Source organism: Colias eurytheme, chromosome 26 (assembly GCF_061535395.1).
Source record: "Colias eurytheme isolate Ceu_HAF_F1 chromosome 26, ilColEury1 Martin Lab GWU primary, whole genome shotgun sequence".
Classification (NCBI taxonomy): Eukaryota; Metazoa; Arthropoda; class Insecta; order Lepidoptera; family Pieridae; genus Colias; species Colias eurytheme.
In genome coordinates this window covers 7,799,721-7,820,066 of record NC_143005.1, presented here as the reverse complement: position 1 = coordinate 7,820,066, position 20,346 = coordinate 7,799,721, and the positions used below count along the sequence as shown (strand labels likewise).

Sequence of the window (20,346 nt, the reverse complement as noted above, 5' to 3'; positions counted from 1 at the left end):
TCGTGTCCTTATATCTAACATATAATTAACTGACCAACAAAACAAGAGATGTTATCAAAAGCTTTCGTGATAAACGCGATGTAAAAATTGTATAGGAATCAACAGGTCGCGTTGTTACATTTTAAATAGTAAATTAAATGGTGTATTCTATAATTACGACGATAAAATTCATTGTTATTTGTGTGTGTAAAAAGTGATCTCTTGAAGTAATCCATACTAATATTATAAATGCGAAAGTAACTCTGTCTGTTACTCAATCACGCCTAAACTACTGAACCAATTTTCATGAAATTTGGTATAGAGATATTTTCATACCCGAGAAAGGACATAGGCTACTTTTTATCCCGGGAAAATGACGCATTCCCGGAAATCCCACGGGAACGGGAACTATGTGGGTTTTTCTTTAACTGCGCGGGTGAAGCCGCGGGCGGAAACCTAGTGAATTATATAATAGCAACGATAAAATATATTGTTACTTGTTCATTATTCAATAATTGCCTAGGTTACCCATGAAGCTGTAATTATCTGGAATTAGTAATTGACTAACTTTTTGGTCCTCTTTTTCTTGGAATATCGCGTTTTCATTGATGATCTTTGAGCTTTTTCTTTAAAAAAAGCATACTCTCTATGATGTATAATGTGCATGTTTGACAGACTTGTTCATACCACTAATTTGTATATTTCCCTAAAAAATACTTTCTTCTACAGGCTATTAAACTGCGCCCTCCAATCAGCGACGGCGCTCGACGAGCATTCCATAGCGGCGGCCATATTGCCCCTGGCAACTGCGTACTGTCGCAAACTGTGCACCGGAGTAATACAATACGCATACATGTGTATACAGGTGGGTGGTTTTGGGTTTCATGTATGGTACGATGTATATGCGAAACAGACTTACTGAACTTTAGCTACTTAATTGAGTGGCTGAAATTCTCCCGTCTGTTTCCAATACATCAAAGTAATACAAAAACAAAACCACTTACAGGAGCACGCGGTGTGGACGAGCCAGCAGTTCTGGGAGGCGGCGTTTTACCAAGATGTACAGAAAGATATAAAGGCGTTGTACTTGCCGAGTCCTACGCATCACCAGAGAGTACCAAGCCCAAGGTATGAAAGGAAATTTAAAATTATTGAAAAGTTTTATTAACAAAAATAATGATTGACCAATTTTTTTCCCGGAGAAATCGTTTTGAACCTATAAAAAGCGCTGTGTGGGACATTAGGTTAATTTCTGTGATAGAAGACATACTGTTATATAATATAGATGAAATATAAGCTATACGTTTTGTTTCAGAGAAGACGAGGAATACATATCATTATTGAAGGCGCAAGAGCCTAGCGCTTTAGAAATAGCCGCAGAGCAGATGCGAATGTGGCCCACCTTAGCTACCGGTGAGTACATTTATAACCGAAAGAATTACTGTTTATTTGATAGTACTGAACTGGTTGCATCTAAAATCCTTTTTCTTTGTTTAAATAATTGTTTATCTATTTAAAATATCTTCCTTCATCCGCATTTTACGCCAATGAAAATAATGGTCCTCTGAGCTAACTTGTATGTCCTATTTTCTGTACCATAAATTAGGTTTAGAGACATTTATTTTTCAAATTAAGAACTATCCTGATTACTAATTCCAAAAATTATTCAATAAATATTCATTTTTGTCCCTGAACCAATTTATAACATCTTCAAATTATCTTCATAGAGAAACAAGCGGAGTTAATAGCGAGTGAAGAGTCTACACTATACAGTCAAGCGATACACTACGCGAACAGGATGGTGTATCTGCTGCTGCCGTTGGAGGGAGCGGGACGGAGAGCTGATGTGCGGGCGGATGACGATCGGGCCACTAATAGTATATCTAATAGGTAGTAGTAGTATGTGAAGGAATGAAGGATTTCTTGATATAGGCATGGAGTAGGTGCTTCACATGTTATACTAACATATTAAACCATGAACTGATAGGATGAATTACAACTTAATTCAAGTGAAAAGAGACGACATAATATAGCTACTTCTTTCAGATAAAATTAATTATATATAAAGGGTACAACATTCTAATCCTTCATTTTGTAAAAAGTAATGAAATAAAATTTTGTAAAATAAATTAATATTTTATTTTGTTCAGTGTTGCGGAATCAGACAGTGCGGACGCGGAGTCAGGTTTCGAAGAAGCCGACCCTGGGGAGGCCGGAAACAACGTTATCAAGATGGTCTCAAGATTTGTGGATAAGGTAAAATGAATGCATCTCAATCACTAATTAAATATGCCTATGTGACACCATATTGATTTGTGTCTTCTTTTTGTTCGGAAAGTTGTCTACATTCCAAATTCTCTTTATTTTGTACCGTCTTTACCGTTTAAAATTTTACGATGTCGTTGTAAAAAAAATTCCAAGGATCGGATGACCTTTTTTACCAACCCAAATTAATTAAATTTATTACATAAAAATCTAATAGCCTTTTTTATCAACCCAAATTAAAGTGTCAAAGTATGTTCCGAGACTTGACTTGCACTAATTTGCACTAAAAGTTGCACTTAACTACTCAAGTGCAACTTTTAGCATTGAGTTACTATGTACTACGTACTAGAGAGGGCATCGCTACTACACTTATATTTGTAACAAGAGTAAGAGTGAAGCGTCTCAAACATCGCTTATATCTATGACTAACTAGCCGCCCCACGCGAGCCCCGCACCGCCGCGATTGTCGCACAGATTTTGTTCGTGGTGTCCTCTCTATACGTAGTAATAATACCTCAATGACTTTTAGTGCGTTTTCCAAAGTGTAATGTGTTGGCAGGTGTGCACGGAGGGCGGCGTGACCGCGGAGCACGTGCGCTGTCTGCACCAGATGGTGCCCGGCGTCGTGCACATGCACCTGGAGACGCTCGACGCGGTGGCGCGCGAGTCCCGCCGCCTGCCGCCCGTGCACAAGGTATACACACCTGGAGACGTGTACACCGAGTGACACTTTGACACCAACACTATCACCAGTATACACATACACCAATATTAACAACGCTCCTACTAAAAACATAAACACATAACGAACCGTACACACATAAACATAAACTACTAGTGCACTCATCTGCACTGAAAAAAAAAATATTTTTTTGTTATGTATTTTAAAACTTTATTAATAAAATTGATATTTAATGCAAAAAGCTTAAAAAAATTTTTTTCAATTAATTGTAAACAATTAAAAGTTGATGAAATTTAAATAAAAATCACGTGACTATAAACGCAACAATTTATAAACTATTTTTGTAATAAATTATAAACAAATTATGTCAATAGACAATATTATACATTCCATACCAGTTAGGGTACGAGATACAGGCCTGACAAGCATTAACCAACCGAAAAAATATGGCAATCAATATATTAACATGTCCATTGTCGGTTCATAAGATCTCTGAATAATAATAAAAAAAAAAAATTACGTCACTCATAAATAAAAAAGTATCTAATAATATTAATATACTTTTTTTCTTTCATAAGATAATACCACCTCCCATCGAAGAGACAAGACAATTTAAAAACTGGTGAAAGTGCCTGGAAGAATATCACACTGATTGTATTTTATTTTGTGTTGAAGAGTTCTTTTTTTATTCTGTAATTCTTTGCTCAAGTGGGAATGCAAATAAACAATTTATTTTTTGTTGTTTTGTTTTAATTTTTCGATTTAGGGGACATAATATACTCACATTAGTAAAATTAATACATTTCTTTACATAATCAATCATAATGTGGAAAATCTAAATTAACTACGTAATATAAATAATACAGCAAGTCAAAATTAAAGTAAATTAAATTTCCAGTACGTCTCTTCTTACCTCTTGATCATTCTGCACAATTTATTTTATTACTTATTCGATTGTTGTAGCGTATTCACGTTTAGCTGACAGGTTAAGCGTTGCCCCGGTATGGCAAAAATTCGCGGGTTCGAATCCCGCCTCTCGATCGTGAAGTGAAACTTCTTTAGACGCGTTGAGAGTAAAATTCCAAGTTCTCGTTATGGCAATACCGTCACGTCATGGAGTAAGGTGATGATATCACTGAATCTTGCCAAAGAAGTTTCACTTCTGACACGTGTGCGTGCGTTTTTCTATTAAAATTTAGATATTAAAAAACACTAAATTTCAGCCCCGAATAGTATCACCGGCGCTAGTATGTGGGGAGGCGGTAGCTGCGCCTGCGCTTCGAGCCTTATTAGTGGCTGATGGTCGAGAGGCACCCTTGTTACCGGCTGAAGGAGCACTGTTTCTGACCAACTATAGGATTATCTTTAAAGGCACACCTGTTGATCCTTATGGTGAGTATACAATTTGTTTTCAATTTAGTAAAGTTACTTTATAGTGGGTTTTAGATTTTGATATTATTTCGACCATTTTTAGTATGATTAATTAGCGAGTTAATTACGACATTTGACCAAAAGTTAATAGATTTTTTACACATTTTATAATTACTTTAATCGCTGAAGACTATATAGAAGTCTTTTTAGTTACATCATTAGTTATACTTCGCGTACGTAACTTTTAGGGTTTTACTCGATTTAAAGTCTCACTCAATTTGACATAATATTTTAAATTTTTTACTTTTTACCAGCGTGCGAGCAAAGCGTGGTACGCGCGTTCCCGGTGTGCGCACTGACACGCGAAAAGAGCGTACGCACACATGCACACCTCGAGCACGCTTTACACGATGGATTGCAATTGCGATCTGCTACTGCACAACTTATCAAGGTACGATTATGTAATTTTGAATGAAATATAAATGTTTTGAACCCCAATTCTCTTACATAACTTTATTGTAGTGCTCTTTTTTGCGAAATGTGTCCAGAAGCAGCAATAAGGTTGCCCGTAATTATACATGTAAAATGAATTGCACGTAATTCGTTTATTTAGTATTATAAATAAATCCGACTGTTGTTCATGCGAAATTTTTATATCCAAAAGAATCTACGTTAGTATTGAATTTAAAGTATGTAAACACACAATTTTCTTTAATTTTAAAGGTGGTATTAGACGAAGAAGTGAGCAGCGAGCAAGCGGAAGCGTTCCGCAAGCAAGTAGCCCGTCTTCGGCACCCACAACATCCGTTATTACACTTTGCACTGGCACCTAGAGCGGCACCACCGCCGTCGTTAGCGCAGCCCAAACATCATACGCTCAAGTGAGTAGGGGTCAAAAAGATGGACAATTTTGGGTATATTTTCCGTCTTTTGATGGTAATAGTAATGGTAAATCCTAATAACCATAAAAACTGCACTTATAGCGCATGTTCTATTAGTGCAAACTTAGTGTCAGTCTTATTAAAATGTTCTCATGCAACAAACACTTCAAAAACAAAGTGTGTTCAAAACTTGATTTAACACAATATTGTAAAAAATAGCCTTTCAATTTGTAAAACAGCAAAGTAAATTTTTTTTGTTCTAATAAAATGATCGAGTCATATTCCAATGTAGAAACGATTTTTGCTTTTTCCAGAGGTTTTGCGAAAAAGACCCTATTGAAAACGGCAAGACGTGCGGGTTTGAAACCGAAACCTTCGAAACGGCAGAAGTACGTGCTGCCGTCAGCTGATGCGAGATCGCTGACGTCACCGCCGCTTATGTCGTCATTATCGGCTGATACGTTATCATGTAAGTGATTTTGTGGGATGTTTTTGAAAACAGGAATATTGTGGATGAATTTTTTGTGTTTTGAAAATTATGGATTCAGATTTAGAATCATTAATAAATGAATTTTTTATCCTCTAAAACTTATGGGATCAGATATAAAAAAAATTGACCAGTTGAATTAGCTAAGGTGGATGTTTAATTATTTGGTGTCTGTAAAAAAAAAATATAATAATATATATGTTACGGCTAAAGGTAGGTGAGAACATAAACTTAAGATTAGCCGGCTAAACTTAGGTTTATTTTCGACGAGGTGTTAATGTTAGTTTGTTCTATCTTTAGCCGGCTAAACTTAAGTGTAACCGCAGGCCCGTGGCTAAAAATGTCGGGGTGGGTAGATTTGGTTACTATAATACATGTAAGGAACAGGGCGAGTGTTTTCTGGCACTTCGCCGGCTGCTGCCGCAGCACGCTCGCTGCGCTCGCTCGGCTCGTGCGGGTCTTAAGAGTTCTAACCTAACCTAACCTAGCCACCAGCTTTCTGCCCTGAGTCGGGGTGGGTAGATTTGGTTACTATAATACATGTAAGGAACAGGGCGAGTGTTTTCTGGCACTGTGCGGGCCCCTCAAGCCCTCCACCGGCCCGGCGCTAACCAAATCTACCCACCCCGACATTTTTAGCCACGGGCCTGCGGTTACACTTAAGTTTAGCCGGCTAAAGATAGAACAAACTAACATTAACACCTCGTCGAAAATAAACCTAAGTTTAGCCGGCTAATCTTAAGTTTATGTTCTCACCTACCTTTAGCCGTGACATATATATATAATTTTTTACTAAATAAAAATAGTAAAGTGGAAATTAACACCCTATTTAAAAGCAATAATCTTCAAAGTCTATTGTAACGCTATTTAGAAAACTCTGCCTAATGTACGCGTAGGCAGAGTTTTGCTTCGGACAATATTTATCTTGTTGTTAACTCAGCTTGTCTATTGTACAGTGGAGGAGCTAGAGCTGGGCAGCAGTGAGAGTGCAGAAGCGCCAGCAGCTCGCACGTTAGAGCGAGTACGCGAACGAGCGTACGCACGGGACTGGGCGCGCCTCGGCCTCGCCGCCGCGCCCTTCCGCCTCGCGCACGCCAACGCGGTGTACACGCTGTGCCGCAGGTACATATAAAGTCTTGAATTAATGGTAAAGAGCGCATTTGTCTCCAAAACGCCAGTAAAGCTCCTGTAACACGCCTGTTTATGGGCCGATGGTGACCACTTAACATCAAGTGGCCCACCTGTCCCTGCTGTGACATATACACCAAAATAAATTCAACCGTATTCGCATGCAATAAAGTTGAATTTACAAAGCATTAAAACTCCACTTTGGGTGGGCTTTTGCTCAGGACGTTATTTTTGCTGATTGTTTGAATTTTTTGTCGCTAATGCTAATGTATGTAATAATGCTAATGTAATTGTCTCCAATTCTAGTTACCCAGCAGTGGTTGCGGTGCCGGAAGCGATATCGGACGAGTCGCTGCGGCGGGCTGCACGTGGGTACCGACAGAACCGATTGCCTATACTTACCTGGCGGCACCCTAGAACTAGGGCATTATTGGCCAGGTACTGGGGATATTTGTGGAATTGCTTTTGTTACAAAATTGTTTTGATAGTTGTACTTTGGTAACAAAAATTTACCATTACAGAACTACTTTTATAAAAACAGTTTACCAATACTTGCAGAACTATTTTTGTTACAACAGTTTATCAATACTTGCAGAATTACTTTTGTAACAACAGTTTACCAAAACTTGCAGAACTACTTTTGTAACAACAGTTTACCAATGAAATTGCAGAACTACTTCTGTATCAACATTCTACAAATACTAATAGTAAAAAACTTATTATTAACGAATTAAAATTCATGCAGTTAAATGTTCCTGAAATTGTATAATTATACCACTTTTTCGTAGGTCAGCGGCATCCCACCACAAGGGTGTGATCGGAATGCTGAAGGCGAGCAGCCATCAGACGCCCGCGCCTGCACAAGCTGGCACTGAATCTACTTCTAGTTTGGAACAGGTAATTTTGTAATCAATAAACACAATGTTCAATGTATTTTTTTAAATGATATCCTTATAATGCTTGTTGTTTGCTTTGACGTGATCTCACGCGATTTTGATTAACCAGATTGTAATACTGTAAAGATGTGATGAATTATTATTTTGGTGCTTATTTTTTTTTCAATATGATTGTTTTCGTTATCATAATTTATAAATTAAATTTTTCCTGCAGAATTTTTTTTTTGACAAGTCGATCGACTTCTTTTGTCCCAAAAACACTTCTTTGCATAGAATACTCATAAGACTTTGTTTTAAGACTAACACTGTGTGTGTAGGAGAGATTTTTGTCAACTCTAGTCAGTCTGACGCCGGCGTCGCGAGGCGAGCTCGAGGACTCGAGCCTCAGCCTCGACTCGCTGCTGTTGTGCTGCGAGGATCAGCATCATACGCCCCTGTTGACGAAAGCTGCTGGGACTTTGGGGTGAGGGAAATATTATTACTAGATTTTTGTTATCTTTAAGGAAAAAAAAAAGAAAAATTCATCATTTAGGCGCGATATAAACGACGTCCTTTCATAAAATGGTACATTTTAGTGGTTTACGGTAAAAATTTCAAATATCATTTTATTGCTGCAGTTTTGTCTTGTTTACAGTCTTGTCTTATTAGTGGGTATCAGTTTCTAGCCACCGTATTTTTCTTTGAAGACATAATACTTCACACTTCAGAAAAATATATGTACCTTATAGACGTAAAAACAGTTCGCTTCTCTTCTTTACTAGAGTCATTTTAATTACTACTAAATATGGACCATAAACTGATTTTTTAACAATTACAGAGTGCTAGGTAGGAACAGTGGTGGCAAGGGTGGCAATACTGCCACTGGTGGTAGACACTTCGGAAGGTGGGGCTCGTTGAAGGACAGGAGACAGGCTTCGCATCTGGAACTGTACGCACCAAGGCAGAGGTTGTCTACTGCTGAAATTGACTCAGGTTAGTTAAAATCACACTCAATGTGTATTCATTATTCACACAATCAATGTGTATTGATTTATTCAGCTAAATTTCTTTTAAAAAGTGATGTTGTGGGACTATTTTTAATTATTACTTCATATTTTAACATTAAGCGTGTTTAAAAAAAATGTATAATTAGGAATTTTCGAATTTTAAACTTTCGTAGCTCGAAGGATCAATTGGTCCTTCCAGACGGAAAAATATAACATACATTATATTATATACAAATATTCCAAAATAAATAGTATTTTGACCAATGATATCCAGCTCGAAGTACCCATGCTACGTTATACTCGTTGATCCTTCGAGCCGGATACAATAACCACAATAAACAGATTACGAATAAGCGCGCAACTCCTTACAAAACGTTCGAAACGGTTCACTTAAACAAAAACGCTTCATTTGATGTTCGTTTCCAGCATTTTGTAGTGCTTTTTGTTACTGTTATAATATCCGGCTCGAAGGACCAACGGGTTAAACATAGGATAAGTCCATCGAGCAGAATTACAGATAAATCCAAACGAATGTTAGAATGGAATGTTTTTATTATGTAACGTGTGACGTGTTGCAGCATCAGGCGAGGGGGGCGGCGTGCGTCGCGCGGCGCTGTACGTGGTGACGGAGAAGGGCGCGGGCGCGGGCTGGCCGGCGGGCGTGGAGCCGGTGCCGGCGGAGTACCCCGACGCGCGCGCCACCAAGCACGCCTTCAAGAAGCTGCTGCGGGCCGCCGCGCCCTCCGCGCCGCCCGCCCCGCCCGCGCCCACAGAGGAGCCGCCCTTCCACCGGTGAGTGTGTGTGTGTGTGTGTGTGTGTGTTTATCTGTTCGTGTGAAGAAGTCTACGTGTAGAAATTAAAGACTTTTTGACGGATTTTTAACGCGATTTATTCATTATATTATTTTCCCGACGTTTCGCACACTTTACAGCGAGCGTGGTCACGGGGAGACTGAGATGTTATTCGTCTTGACGGTCCAATAAATCCGTTTAAAAGTCTTTAATTTTTAAATGTATAATACTCGCGTAAAATCAAACACTAGAAAATACTAAGTCTACGTGTGTGAATGAGTGTCGTGCTGCAATGAGGTAGTATGCGCCACGCTTTATCTACGCTTCTTACTACTCTTGTAATTCTATAAAACCACATTTAACAAAAATTTTATCGAAAGAAGGAAAAAAAAATTGCCATAAATCAGGAAATTATCGTGTTAACAACACAAAGACATCAAAAATATTTATATAACGACCTCTTTCTATCTAGAATAAAAATAACTCACATAAACGTATAATTTAACTAAAATCGGCTCGAAGGACTAAATGTTCCTTTCTCTCAGGTTAATAGAAGAGTCCGGGTGGCTGTGGCAGCTGCGGCAGATCATGCAATTGTCAGGTGCAGTGCTGGACCTGCTGGACGTGCAGGGGTCTTCTGTGCTCATCTCGCTGGAAGATGGTTGGGATGTGTGCGCGCAGGTGGGTTCATTGGACCCGTTTAATAGTTGTTTAAAGCGTTTTTGCGTACTAAGACCCCTGTAGAACCGGCATCCTGTAGAAGTAAAACGTTTTTGTCAAGATTCAAAGATACCAAAGTCGTCGTCTTACTCCATGTCGTGACGATATTGCTATGATCTTGAAATTTTACTCTAAACGCACCTAAAGAAGTTCCACTTCAAAAATTGCCTTTTCTGTTAAATTTACTTGTATATTTGTGTGTGTTTATTTTGTTTTTAACTGACGTGTCCAGAGATGAGATGACTGAGATTCTAAATTTGACGTCTTTTTTTTTATTCTGTTTCAATTTTATTTCATATCTTAAAATTTTATTTGTTTATCTCTATATAGACTTTGTCATACAAAGTTTTGGTATTGACATTTATAATTTATTTAAATTTACAGATATCGTCCTTAGCGCAAATCTGCCTAGACCCCTACTATAGAACATTAGACGGGTTCCGTATCCTAGTTGAAAAGGAATGGTTAGCGCTCGGTCACAAGTTCCAACAGAGGTTAAATATAGCTGCAACCCCGCAACAAGGCTTCACACCGACCTTCCTGATGTTCCTGGACGCTGTACATCAGGTATTTATTGTTGATATTTTAAATGTTTTGACGCTTAAATTTTTTAATCATTAATGGACCTATTCTAGCAAGGATTTTAATAAAAAAAAATGGTTGCCTGTAAAGTTGGTTTTACGGGCGAAGATTTTACGTGACAACGTCTTTTTCTCGATCATAGTTGTCGCTGCGTACACTGTCACTAATTCACTATACTTGGATTCACTAATAAAACACCACTGCTGTTGTAAGGCATTTAATTAATCAACACACAGTAGTATACATGATATAACAAAAACAAAACACTAGCCTGATATAAGTTCGAACAATTCTAACGTGGCGCCATCTAGTTTGCGATAAGGAACTAAACGTAACTAAACGACGGTATTGAACATCCCGCCCACCAAAAGCACCTAGTGCTTTTCTAAACAAAAGGAAACATAAACTTTCTAAACATAAAGAACAATTCAGTTGAAGAGTACATTTAACCTAATAAACGCAAAGTAATTCTTATAACATCTCAACGTAGACAATAGAAACTCTTATTACATACATCTAAACTCAACGTAAACAAAATAAACTTGAGAGTGAACTAAAACAATATTGACTTCTAAACAACAACATTTTGCAATGTAAAAAATAAGAACAAAAAAAATACTGCTACATTAACTTAACTAAGAATTCTAAACAATAACTAATGAGCTAGGCCTTTGGCAAAATGCATAACTTATTACAAGGACGTTTACAAAGACCGTTCTTAGTTTTAATTGTCACAACTCGGGTAAGGTCGTCCTTACCCGGATGTTTTTCAACGATTTTCCCTAATAACCATTTAGCTGGAGGAACATTGTGGTCCCTTATAATAACAATATCGTCAACGTCAGGTTCTGTCTTTTTTGAAAACCATTTGTACCTATTATTTAATGTCACTAAATACTCATTTGACCACGTCTTCCAAAAATTATTAACCATCCGTTGAGTAAGCTTCCACCTTTGAAGACCTGTGAGAGAGGTCTTTGAATAATCGCTTTCAGGAATTAAGACTAATGGTTCACCGACTAAGAAGTGCCCAGGTGTGAGGGGCATCTCGTCACCTGGATTATCACTAATTGCAGAAATTGGACGGGAGTTTAAGCACGCTTCTACTTGGGTCAACACAGTTGTAAGTTCCTCGAAGGTAAGTATTGCGTCTCCTACTATTCTTTTCAGGTGTGTTTTCGCTGAACGAACACCAGCTTCCCACAGCCCTCCAAAGTTAGGCGCGTGTGGGGGTATAAAATGCCAAGTGGTTCCGTCCTGGGTAAGTAAATTAGCAATTTCGTCGGCCAACTCTGATTTCGCTTGAACTAACATTTTACGCAGCTCTTTATCCGCACCAACGAAATTAGTCCCATTGTCGCTGTACAGATCGCGGCAGTGCCCTCTTCGAGACACAAAGCGTTTGAATGCAGCTATGAATCCAGAACTGGTAAGGTCTGACACAGCTTCTAAGTGGATCGCCTTAGTCGCCATACACACAAATAGACAAATATAGCCTTTATAGGATTTCGATCCTCTACCAGGCGAAAACCTAATATCTATGTACCCGGTAAAATCAACACCTGATGACCTAAATGGTTTATCCGGAGTCAATCTAACCTTAGGTAACTGGCCCATTAATTGGTTGTTATCCTGGCGAGAATAACGTAGGCAAGTCATGCATTCCCTGTAGCACTTCTTTACCTTTTCTCTAAGTCGTAGGATCCAAAATTTACTTCTCAAGAAGTTTATCATAAGTTGTGGACCCCCGTGAAGTGTTCTGTGGTGCGCATCCAATATTAATAACCTAGTGAGATGAGACTCACTGGGCATTATTAGAGGATGTTTCTTATTAAACTGCACAGAAGACAGTTGTATTCGACCGCCCACCCTTAGCAACCCTTTTTCATCAAGAAAGGGTGCAAGAGTGTGCAGTGGACTTCCTTTAGTAACACTTCCGGTTCGAGACATTAACTTATTAATTTCATCTTCAAAATATAGTCTTTGGGTAGCTTTTACAATTATATCTAATGTAGTGTCCATTTCATTGGTAGTAATTCTTTTATTAACATCTCTTAGCTCTTTAGGTTCCCTCAGTTTTAGAAATTTTCTACAGTAAGATAAAACTCGTAACATTCTAGTTAGATTTGAAAACCGCTCCCATATAAATTCTTCAGCAGATCGCAAGATTAAGTACCTTTAACGGTCGTACTTCAACATCAGTGTCAACATCCAAATGTGTACTATAAACATGGTTTTCGTGTAGACTCTTAGGACCATGCCACCAAAGATCATAATGAACTAGTTCTCGAGAGGATATACCCCTAGAGGCACAATCGGCTGGATTTTGGTCTGTGGCAACATGGTTCCATTGATCACTATCCAAAACAGTCAAAATCTCGGAGACCCTGTTGCTTACAAACGTCGTCCATCGGCTGGGTTCTCCACGGAGCCATGCAAGCACTATGGTCGAGTCGGACCAGGCAAACAACTTATCTTTAGGTACCTGCAGTACCTGTGCAACCTCAGAAATTAATTTGGCAGCCAACAACGCCGCGCATAGTTCCATTCTCGGAATGGATATCTCCTTCTGAATTGGGGCGACTTTAGTTTTAGATGTGACTACATTTACGTGAGTATTGCCATCGGTGTCCATTGTTTTCAGATAGACGACAGCAGCATAAGCTACCTGAGAAGCGTCAGCAAATACGTGAAGCTCAACTGGACCATCATTCGTTGTAGAAAGCCACCTAGGAACAGCTATACCTCGAATACCATCTAACTCTTTTCTAAAATGTAGCCATTGATTTAATAATTCTGACGAAAGATTTTCATCCCAATTTAATCCAGATTTCCACAGTGTTTGCATGAAGATCTTCGCCGTAATAAGGACTGGAGCAACCCAACCCAAAGGGTCGTAAAGTCGCGCAATATCAGACAACACTTTCCGTTTGGTTACAGGCTCATCTAACTCCGGTAAGTTGTAAGTATACTCAAATTTATCTATGTTTTTATTCCAGGAAATACCCAACACCTTAATTGTATCATTGATTTTAAAAATAAATGTATCTTTTGAAGATTGATTATCATTTTCAATATGATTCAGTAATTTTGGACAATTACTGCACCACTTTTGGAGCTTAAATCCACCTTTAGACATTAATTGATTCATCTCTTTATAAATATCTATAGCTTTCTTTTCTGAATTACAACCGGTCAACAAATCGTCCATATAAAAATCTTCAAGTGTAATTTTTGCGGCAAGTGGATATCTTAACTCTTCATCTCGAGCCAATTGTTGCAGTGATTTAACCGCCAAATACGGCGCACAAGCAGTACCGAAGGTAAGTCGCGATAGCTTAAAATGTTGTATGGGTTGTGATGGATCAGCCCGCCATAAAATTCTTTGGAAATTTGAATCATCTTCATGTACCACTATTTGTCTATACATCTGTACGATGTCTGCCACAATACAATAAATATGCGTTCGCCACCTCATTATAATGTGGCGCAAATCTTGTTGAATTTTAGGTCCAACGAGTAACGTGTCATTCAATGATACGTTATTATTCCCCTTGCACGACGCATCAAAAACAACACGAAGTTTGGTGGTTTCCTTGTCTTCCCTTATCACGGCGTGATGAGGTAGGTAAAAGGAAAATGGATACTCAATATCCTCCTTACTTAAAATCGGTTCCATGTGTTTTTGATTCTGGTAGTCGACTATAACCTTCTCATATTCAGCGTGCAAGTCAGAATTCTTTTTAAACTTTCTTTCTAATACCTTAAATCTCTTCAAAGCAACTTCCTTGGAATTTCCGTACACACACTTTGGATCTGGCTCCTTAAATGGCAATCTCACTACGTAACGACCTTCTTCATTTCTTGTGGTAGTACTCTCATAAATTTCTTCACATCTGATTTCTTCCTTCGTAAGTTTCTTTCCTATTAAATCTGGTTCTCTTTCAATTTCCCAAAACTGTGTCAAAATCTTATCTTCTCTTACCTGTAAATGTAAATTTACTACTCTAGGATTTGATTCTTCATTTTCGCCTATTCTTCCAGACAAGATCCAGCCAAGATGAGTATTCTGTGCAATAGGACCGTCATGTATGGGATGTTTCAAGAAACCACTCAACATTATTTGACTGAAAATATCTACTCCTAAAATAATATCTATCTTACCAGGTGAACCATATTTGGGATCTGCTAATGGTAGATTATTGAGCTCTGGCCAATCAAAAATGGAAACCTTACTCGACGGAAGAAAAGATGTTAAAGATGGCAACACATATGCATTTACTGAAACAGAAAATTCATGATTATGTAGTGATTCTAACTCAAAAGAAACAATGTGCTTCGATCTAAGTTTACCATCACCTACTCCAGTTATTAAACCATTTATTGGTGTACGCTTAAGACATAAATATTGTACAGTACTTTCGGTAATAAAAGAGGCCTCAGAGCCTTGATCTATTAATATTCGCGCAGTTTGGACGCAACCATTTGCGGATTTAATCCTAGCCAATGCTGTAGCTAATAGCACTTTGACTTGATGTTTATCTTTCGCAAAATGAGCTACTACTTTCTTATCATACTGGCGATTCTCATCTAAACTCGTCGGTTGGTGGGTAGTACTCGTACTTGGTTCCCCAGACACAGGGGGAGGATCTCTCTCTATATGCAGCAGGGTGTGGTGTCGTCTGCCACAACGCCGGCAACACGTCGACTGGTGACAGCTCCTCACGTTGTGGTTGGATGAGAAACAATTGAAGCAAAGTCTCTTGGCTTGAATAAACTCATATCTCTCTTCGGGAGACTTGCCTCCAAATTGTTTACATTGGTACAATAAATGAGCATCTGAACAGCATACGCAGACTTTACTATTTTCTTTGTAAGTATCCTTTTTATTATCTTGTATAATATGAAACGCCTTTTGTCTTGTTTGCTTTGGACTTATACTATTCTTCATGTTTTGTTTCGATTCACCTACTAGCATCTCTAATGTTCTAAATCTACTTTCCAGGAAGGTTACGAGCTCACTCCATTTTGGGATGCTGTCGGTTTGAGATCGGCCAGCCTCGGTCTCCCACTGGCGGCGGGACTCTAAATCTAATTTTGAGACTATTAAAAAATTAATAATCGCATCCCATGAAGACACGTCAATATCTAAATTCTTTAGAGCCTTCAAACATGCCTCCGTGGTATCGATAAGATGTTTGATTGCTGTAGCCGACTCGCTAGACATAGGCTTTTGACCGAACAAACGTTTTAGAATCTCATTAACATTGAATCTTTTGTTATTATACCTGCGCTTCAATCTGTCCCACGCCTCTTCATAATTTGTATCAGTAGTCGATAAGCTCCTTAATAAATTCTCTGGTTCGCCTTTTAAACTACATTTCAGGTAATGCAACTTCTGAACCTGGCTTAATGATGGATTTCTATCTATCAAAGAGACAAACATGTCGTGGAAGCTCTGCCATTCTTCATAATTACCCGAAAATGTGGGCAACTGTATTTGTGGGAGCTTCACCTCACTGCCTGCGCAGGTGACGTTCGATGGACTGACTTTAGAAGAACCCGCTGAGCTGGAACCAAGATCAACTTTCATTTTTGATTTGTAACTAATATAAATTTCTTCTAGGTTTTCATAAATCTCTTCGGTAAAATAGGGGATTTTTTCGCGTTCCCTTTTTGATGCAACTGATATAATATTCAAATGGTTCTCGGTAAACTTCTTCCAACTTGCCTCCAAACATTCTAATTTTATTTCTATGTAAACGTTTGTCAGTCTTTCCTTTGGGGTCTTTTTATAATTTGAAAAACTTTTATTTATTTGTTCATGTATCTCTACTTGCTGAGCAACGAATGGATCCATTTCTTCTATCTTTAATTTTATTCAAAATATTTCTAAGTCCAAAGTGTATACAAATTTTTCTAAGTCCAGTGTTCATACAAATTTTTCTAAGTCCCATATGCATACTAATTTTTATCAAATTTTTTCTAAGTCCAAGATGCATACTAATTTTTATCGAATTTTTTCTAAGTCCAGTATTTAATCAAATTTTTCTAAGTTAATATGTAAGCTAATTTTTATAAGTCCAAATTATCACAACACTGAATTTTTACAAGTCTTTAATGTCCACTTAGTTCACTTTACTCACGGTTTTTACAAGTCCTTACTCCTTTATTCCCGGGTTTCGGCACCAGCTGTCGCTGCGTACACTGTCACTAATTCACTATACTTGGATTCACTAATAAAACACCACTGCTGTTGTAAGGCATTTAATTAATCAACACACAGTAGTATACATGATATAACAAAAACAAAACACTAGCCTGATATAAGTTCGAACAATTCTAACGTGGCGCCATCTAGTTTGCGATAAGGAACTAAACGTAACTAAACGACGGTATTGAACAATAGTTGAGTGGGAGAGAGACGCAAGGCATTCGGCGGGCCTCTCTCTCGTTCGGTGACTCATCGTAACGTTACCGAGCGTTACACTTTTTCATAAGTGACTCCCAGTCGCAACCTAATTTAAGACGTTGTCACGTCAACATTTGCTATTAAAAAATGTTATAATATTCTCGTTTCAATCCAGTTTTCACTATTTTAAATATATACTTTAAACATATCTGCTTACTTTTAATTTAAAATTTGGTTGCATCGAAAACTGACAAAGTATTAAATACTCGGGTTGTTTTCTGCCGCTAATCTAAAGTTTAAGTCATTTTTGATACTAAAGAAAAAACATTTTCCCAAGACATTGTACATACGAGCGTCTGCTGTTGGTGTAGTACTTTAAATGTGATCCTTGCAATCTTCAAAAAAAAAAAGACGTGTGGCACTCGGGGACTGCCGCGGTAAAGATATTGCATGCTATGCCTTCAAGCCACACCTCCGTGCCCGTCGGAGTGGGGAGCGTGAGGTTTTTTCGTTACGGAATTTCTGGATTCAGTCCCCGCGCTCAAGGCCCGCGATAGAAGCTATGCAATAGCTTAAATAAATAAATAAAAAGTCAGAAATTTACTCCTATGCTCTATATTCCAGCTTCAAAAGCAATTTCCCCTCGCGTTCGAGTTCAACGACTACTACCTGCGCTTTATCGCGTACCACAGCGTGTCGTGTCGTTTCCGAACGTTCCTCTTCGATAATGAAGCACAAAGAGCAGAATTGGGCTTGGCTCCAGATGAGAGGAGACCGGATGCTGGCAGACTGGTAAATAATACATTGCCAAAATTATTTGGCACAGCGTTTTATTTATATAAGGTCTGTTTCACAATGAGTCACTATAATAAGCTTACAAAGTTCTTGAAATGGATATTTATTATTTTATGGCATTCAATTGCTTTATAAATATAAATTTATAAAGAATAGAAAAAATTCGATCACGAGGCGGGACTCGAACCCGCATCCTTTTTCATTTCAGGCCGCCTTCAAGATTCATTCCAGGGCGGATGCCTGACCAATTCAGCCACTCATGACGCGCCAGAGCAATCGAATCTATTCTATTCTTTCAGTTTTATGTGTCTTAGGGACACACAGGGTTCGAGTCCCGCCTCGTGATCGATTTTTTTTTATTCTTTATAAATTTATATTTACAAAGTTCTTTCTCAAAAATATACTCAGGACAATTTTTTAAGACTATAATACTTGATAGTGTATTTGACACTTTTTGATGGAAACTATACATTTTTTGTCATTTTAACTGTCAGATTAGTCCAGAACATATCAGAAAACTTTGAAACCTTCCTTAAGCTTGTCCATAATATAAGCTAGATGGCGTTGTTTATAATATTACCAGATAGCGTTGTTTGTAATATTATTAAATGTTTTCTAAACTAATACTAATCGTTTTCTAATATGCTAGTCGCAGATGATGGACTCCACTAGCGGGTGCACGGAGGGCGGTTGTGAGGAGGAAACTCGTGGAGGGCTCGGCGTGTTCGAATACGCGGAACGATTGCATCAACGATCGCCGATATTCTTCAATCTGCTTTATGCGCCCGATTTGGATAACCCGGTACGTTGCTATGGTAACAGGGGATAGGAAAGTTTGTGTATACGGGGTGTTTCGAATGATGATTATCAGGATTTAATACGTGAAATTTTGCTAACGTAAGAAGTAGATTTTATACGTGATATTTGGTTCTTTACGTGGTCGTAGATACAGGGCGTTTTTTTTCTTAATAATTGATAGGTGTGAATGTTTTCTATAATTATTGAAATCCGACTTTTAATGAAAGAAATTGAGGGTATATGGAAATTTATATTTTGCATTTACATACCTGCTAAGCAAGAAACTGCTAAATAAGGTAGATTTATGTCATGATTTAAGAATAATAGAAGATTTTTTTCACCTTATCCATGAAAATTGTAAAAAAAAACAATATATTGTGTATTACAGGTCCTCCGCCCCGTCTGTTCAGTGTCGCGTCTCGAAGTGTGGGAGTACTACGTGAGCGAGGAGCTATCGCACGGGGCGCCCTACGAGCCCGACCTGTGGCCGGCGGAGCCCGAGCCGAAGCCCCACAGGCGACTGGTTACTGCCGGGTGAGATAGCTATTGCAAAGTATGGCAGGATTAGTAAAATGTTCTTTTGGGCATCATTTTAATATAGCATAATTCAAAAGTGTTTTATGCAACTTTGAGTTTGAAATTACAATATAAATTTTATACACTTGGACAAGGTACCTTTATGTGAAATTACACATATTATCTCTTTTAATGTAAGTTTCTTTTTCAAAAAGTATCTTTAAAAATCCACACAAATGGCTAGCATATTTCGTATTAATCATCGATACTACACAGTCGTAACTTGCGTACCCGCGCAACTGTGTGCATGAATCACATTAATGTACTGCAAATTGAAAATTTCCAGACTGTATGTATGAGTGAATAGTAGTGTCACGTCTGTATAAAACAATTTCATAATCTTTGACACTTATTTAAGCTGTGTATACAACAGATACGAGTCAGTGTCGCGCTGCATGCCGGACGCGTTCGGCGGGCTGCTGGAGCGGCTGCGGCAGCTGGAGCTGGAGCTGGGCCACCTGCCGCAGAAGTGGCGCGTGCGCTGGGACCAGCTGGAGCTGCCCAACACGCTGGAGCTGCAGGTGAGAGATTATTTAATGGCTGTTTGTTTGGTGGGATAGTACTATATTTTCTTCAAAGGTTGATATTTGTTTTCTGTTTATGAGAAATTTTTAGCCAGTGATAAATTAAGACTCAATTTTTCACTGCTTTTGACTTTTTTTTAATGTTACAAAATATTTTTTACGTAACATTTAATTGAATATTAAAGTGCGCACGTTCTTTTTGCGTACATACATCTATCGTATGCGTGCGTGAATGCGTGTTTGTATACGTTTTTGTGTGTGTATAAGTGCGCGTGTGTGTTTATCTGCGTATGTGTTGACGCATCTGTGTGCGTGGGAGTTCGTCTGTGTGCCCGCATTCATACACACACGCTTACTTTGTGCGTACGTTTCTGTGTGTGAGTATGCGTGCGTACCTTTTTGCGTAGCTGCGTGCATGCGTGTGTGCTGGAATGCGTGTTTTTTGTATTTGTTGTTTGTTGTTATTCACTAT

At 38.4% G+C, this 20,346-nt stretch overlaps 1 protein-coding gene across 1 annotated transcript in view; it reads left to right on the top strand.

The window, feature by feature from the left end:
* The window catches only part of Sbf (SET domain binding factor), a 98,223-nt gene that overhangs the window by 61,534 nt on the left and 16,343 nt on the right, over nt 1–20,346 (top strand). The window contains exons 13-34 of the mRNA XM_090116665.1: nt 709–844; nt 986–1,107; nt 1,295–1,392; nt 1,707–1,869; nt 2,130–2,235; nt 2,804–2,938; nt 4,150–4,318; nt 4,612–4,748; nt 5,021–5,178; nt 5,493–5,647; nt 6,622–6,787; nt 7,100–7,231; nt 7,582–7,690; nt 8,007–8,152; nt 8,507–8,661; nt 9,254–9,467; nt 10,013–10,148; nt 10,572–10,754; nt 17,806–17,973; nt 18,626–18,778; nt 19,163–19,308; nt 19,724–19,871. Of these exons, the coding sequence (XP_089972791.1) occupies nt 709–844; nt 986–1,107; nt 1,295–1,392; nt 1,707–1,869; nt 2,130–2,235; nt 2,804–2,938; nt 4,150–4,318; nt 4,612–4,748; nt 5,021–5,178; nt 5,493–5,647; nt 6,622–6,787; nt 7,100–7,231; nt 7,582–7,690; nt 8,007–8,152; nt 8,507–8,661; nt 9,254–9,467; nt 10,013–10,148; nt 10,572–10,754; nt 17,806–17,973; nt 18,626–18,778; nt 19,163–19,308; nt 19,724–19,871 (3,235 nt within the window). The remainder of the gene's footprint in view (nt 1–708; nt 845–985; nt 1,108–1,294; nt 1,393–1,706; nt 1,870–2,129; nt 2,236–2,803; nt 2,939–4,149; nt 4,319–4,611; nt 4,749–5,020; nt 5,179–5,492; nt 5,648–6,621; nt 6,788–7,099; nt 7,232–7,581; nt 7,691–8,006; nt 8,153–8,506; nt 8,662–9,253; nt 9,468–10,012; nt 10,149–10,571; nt 10,755–17,805; nt 17,974–18,625; nt 18,779–19,162; nt 19,309–19,723; nt 19,872–20,346) is intronic.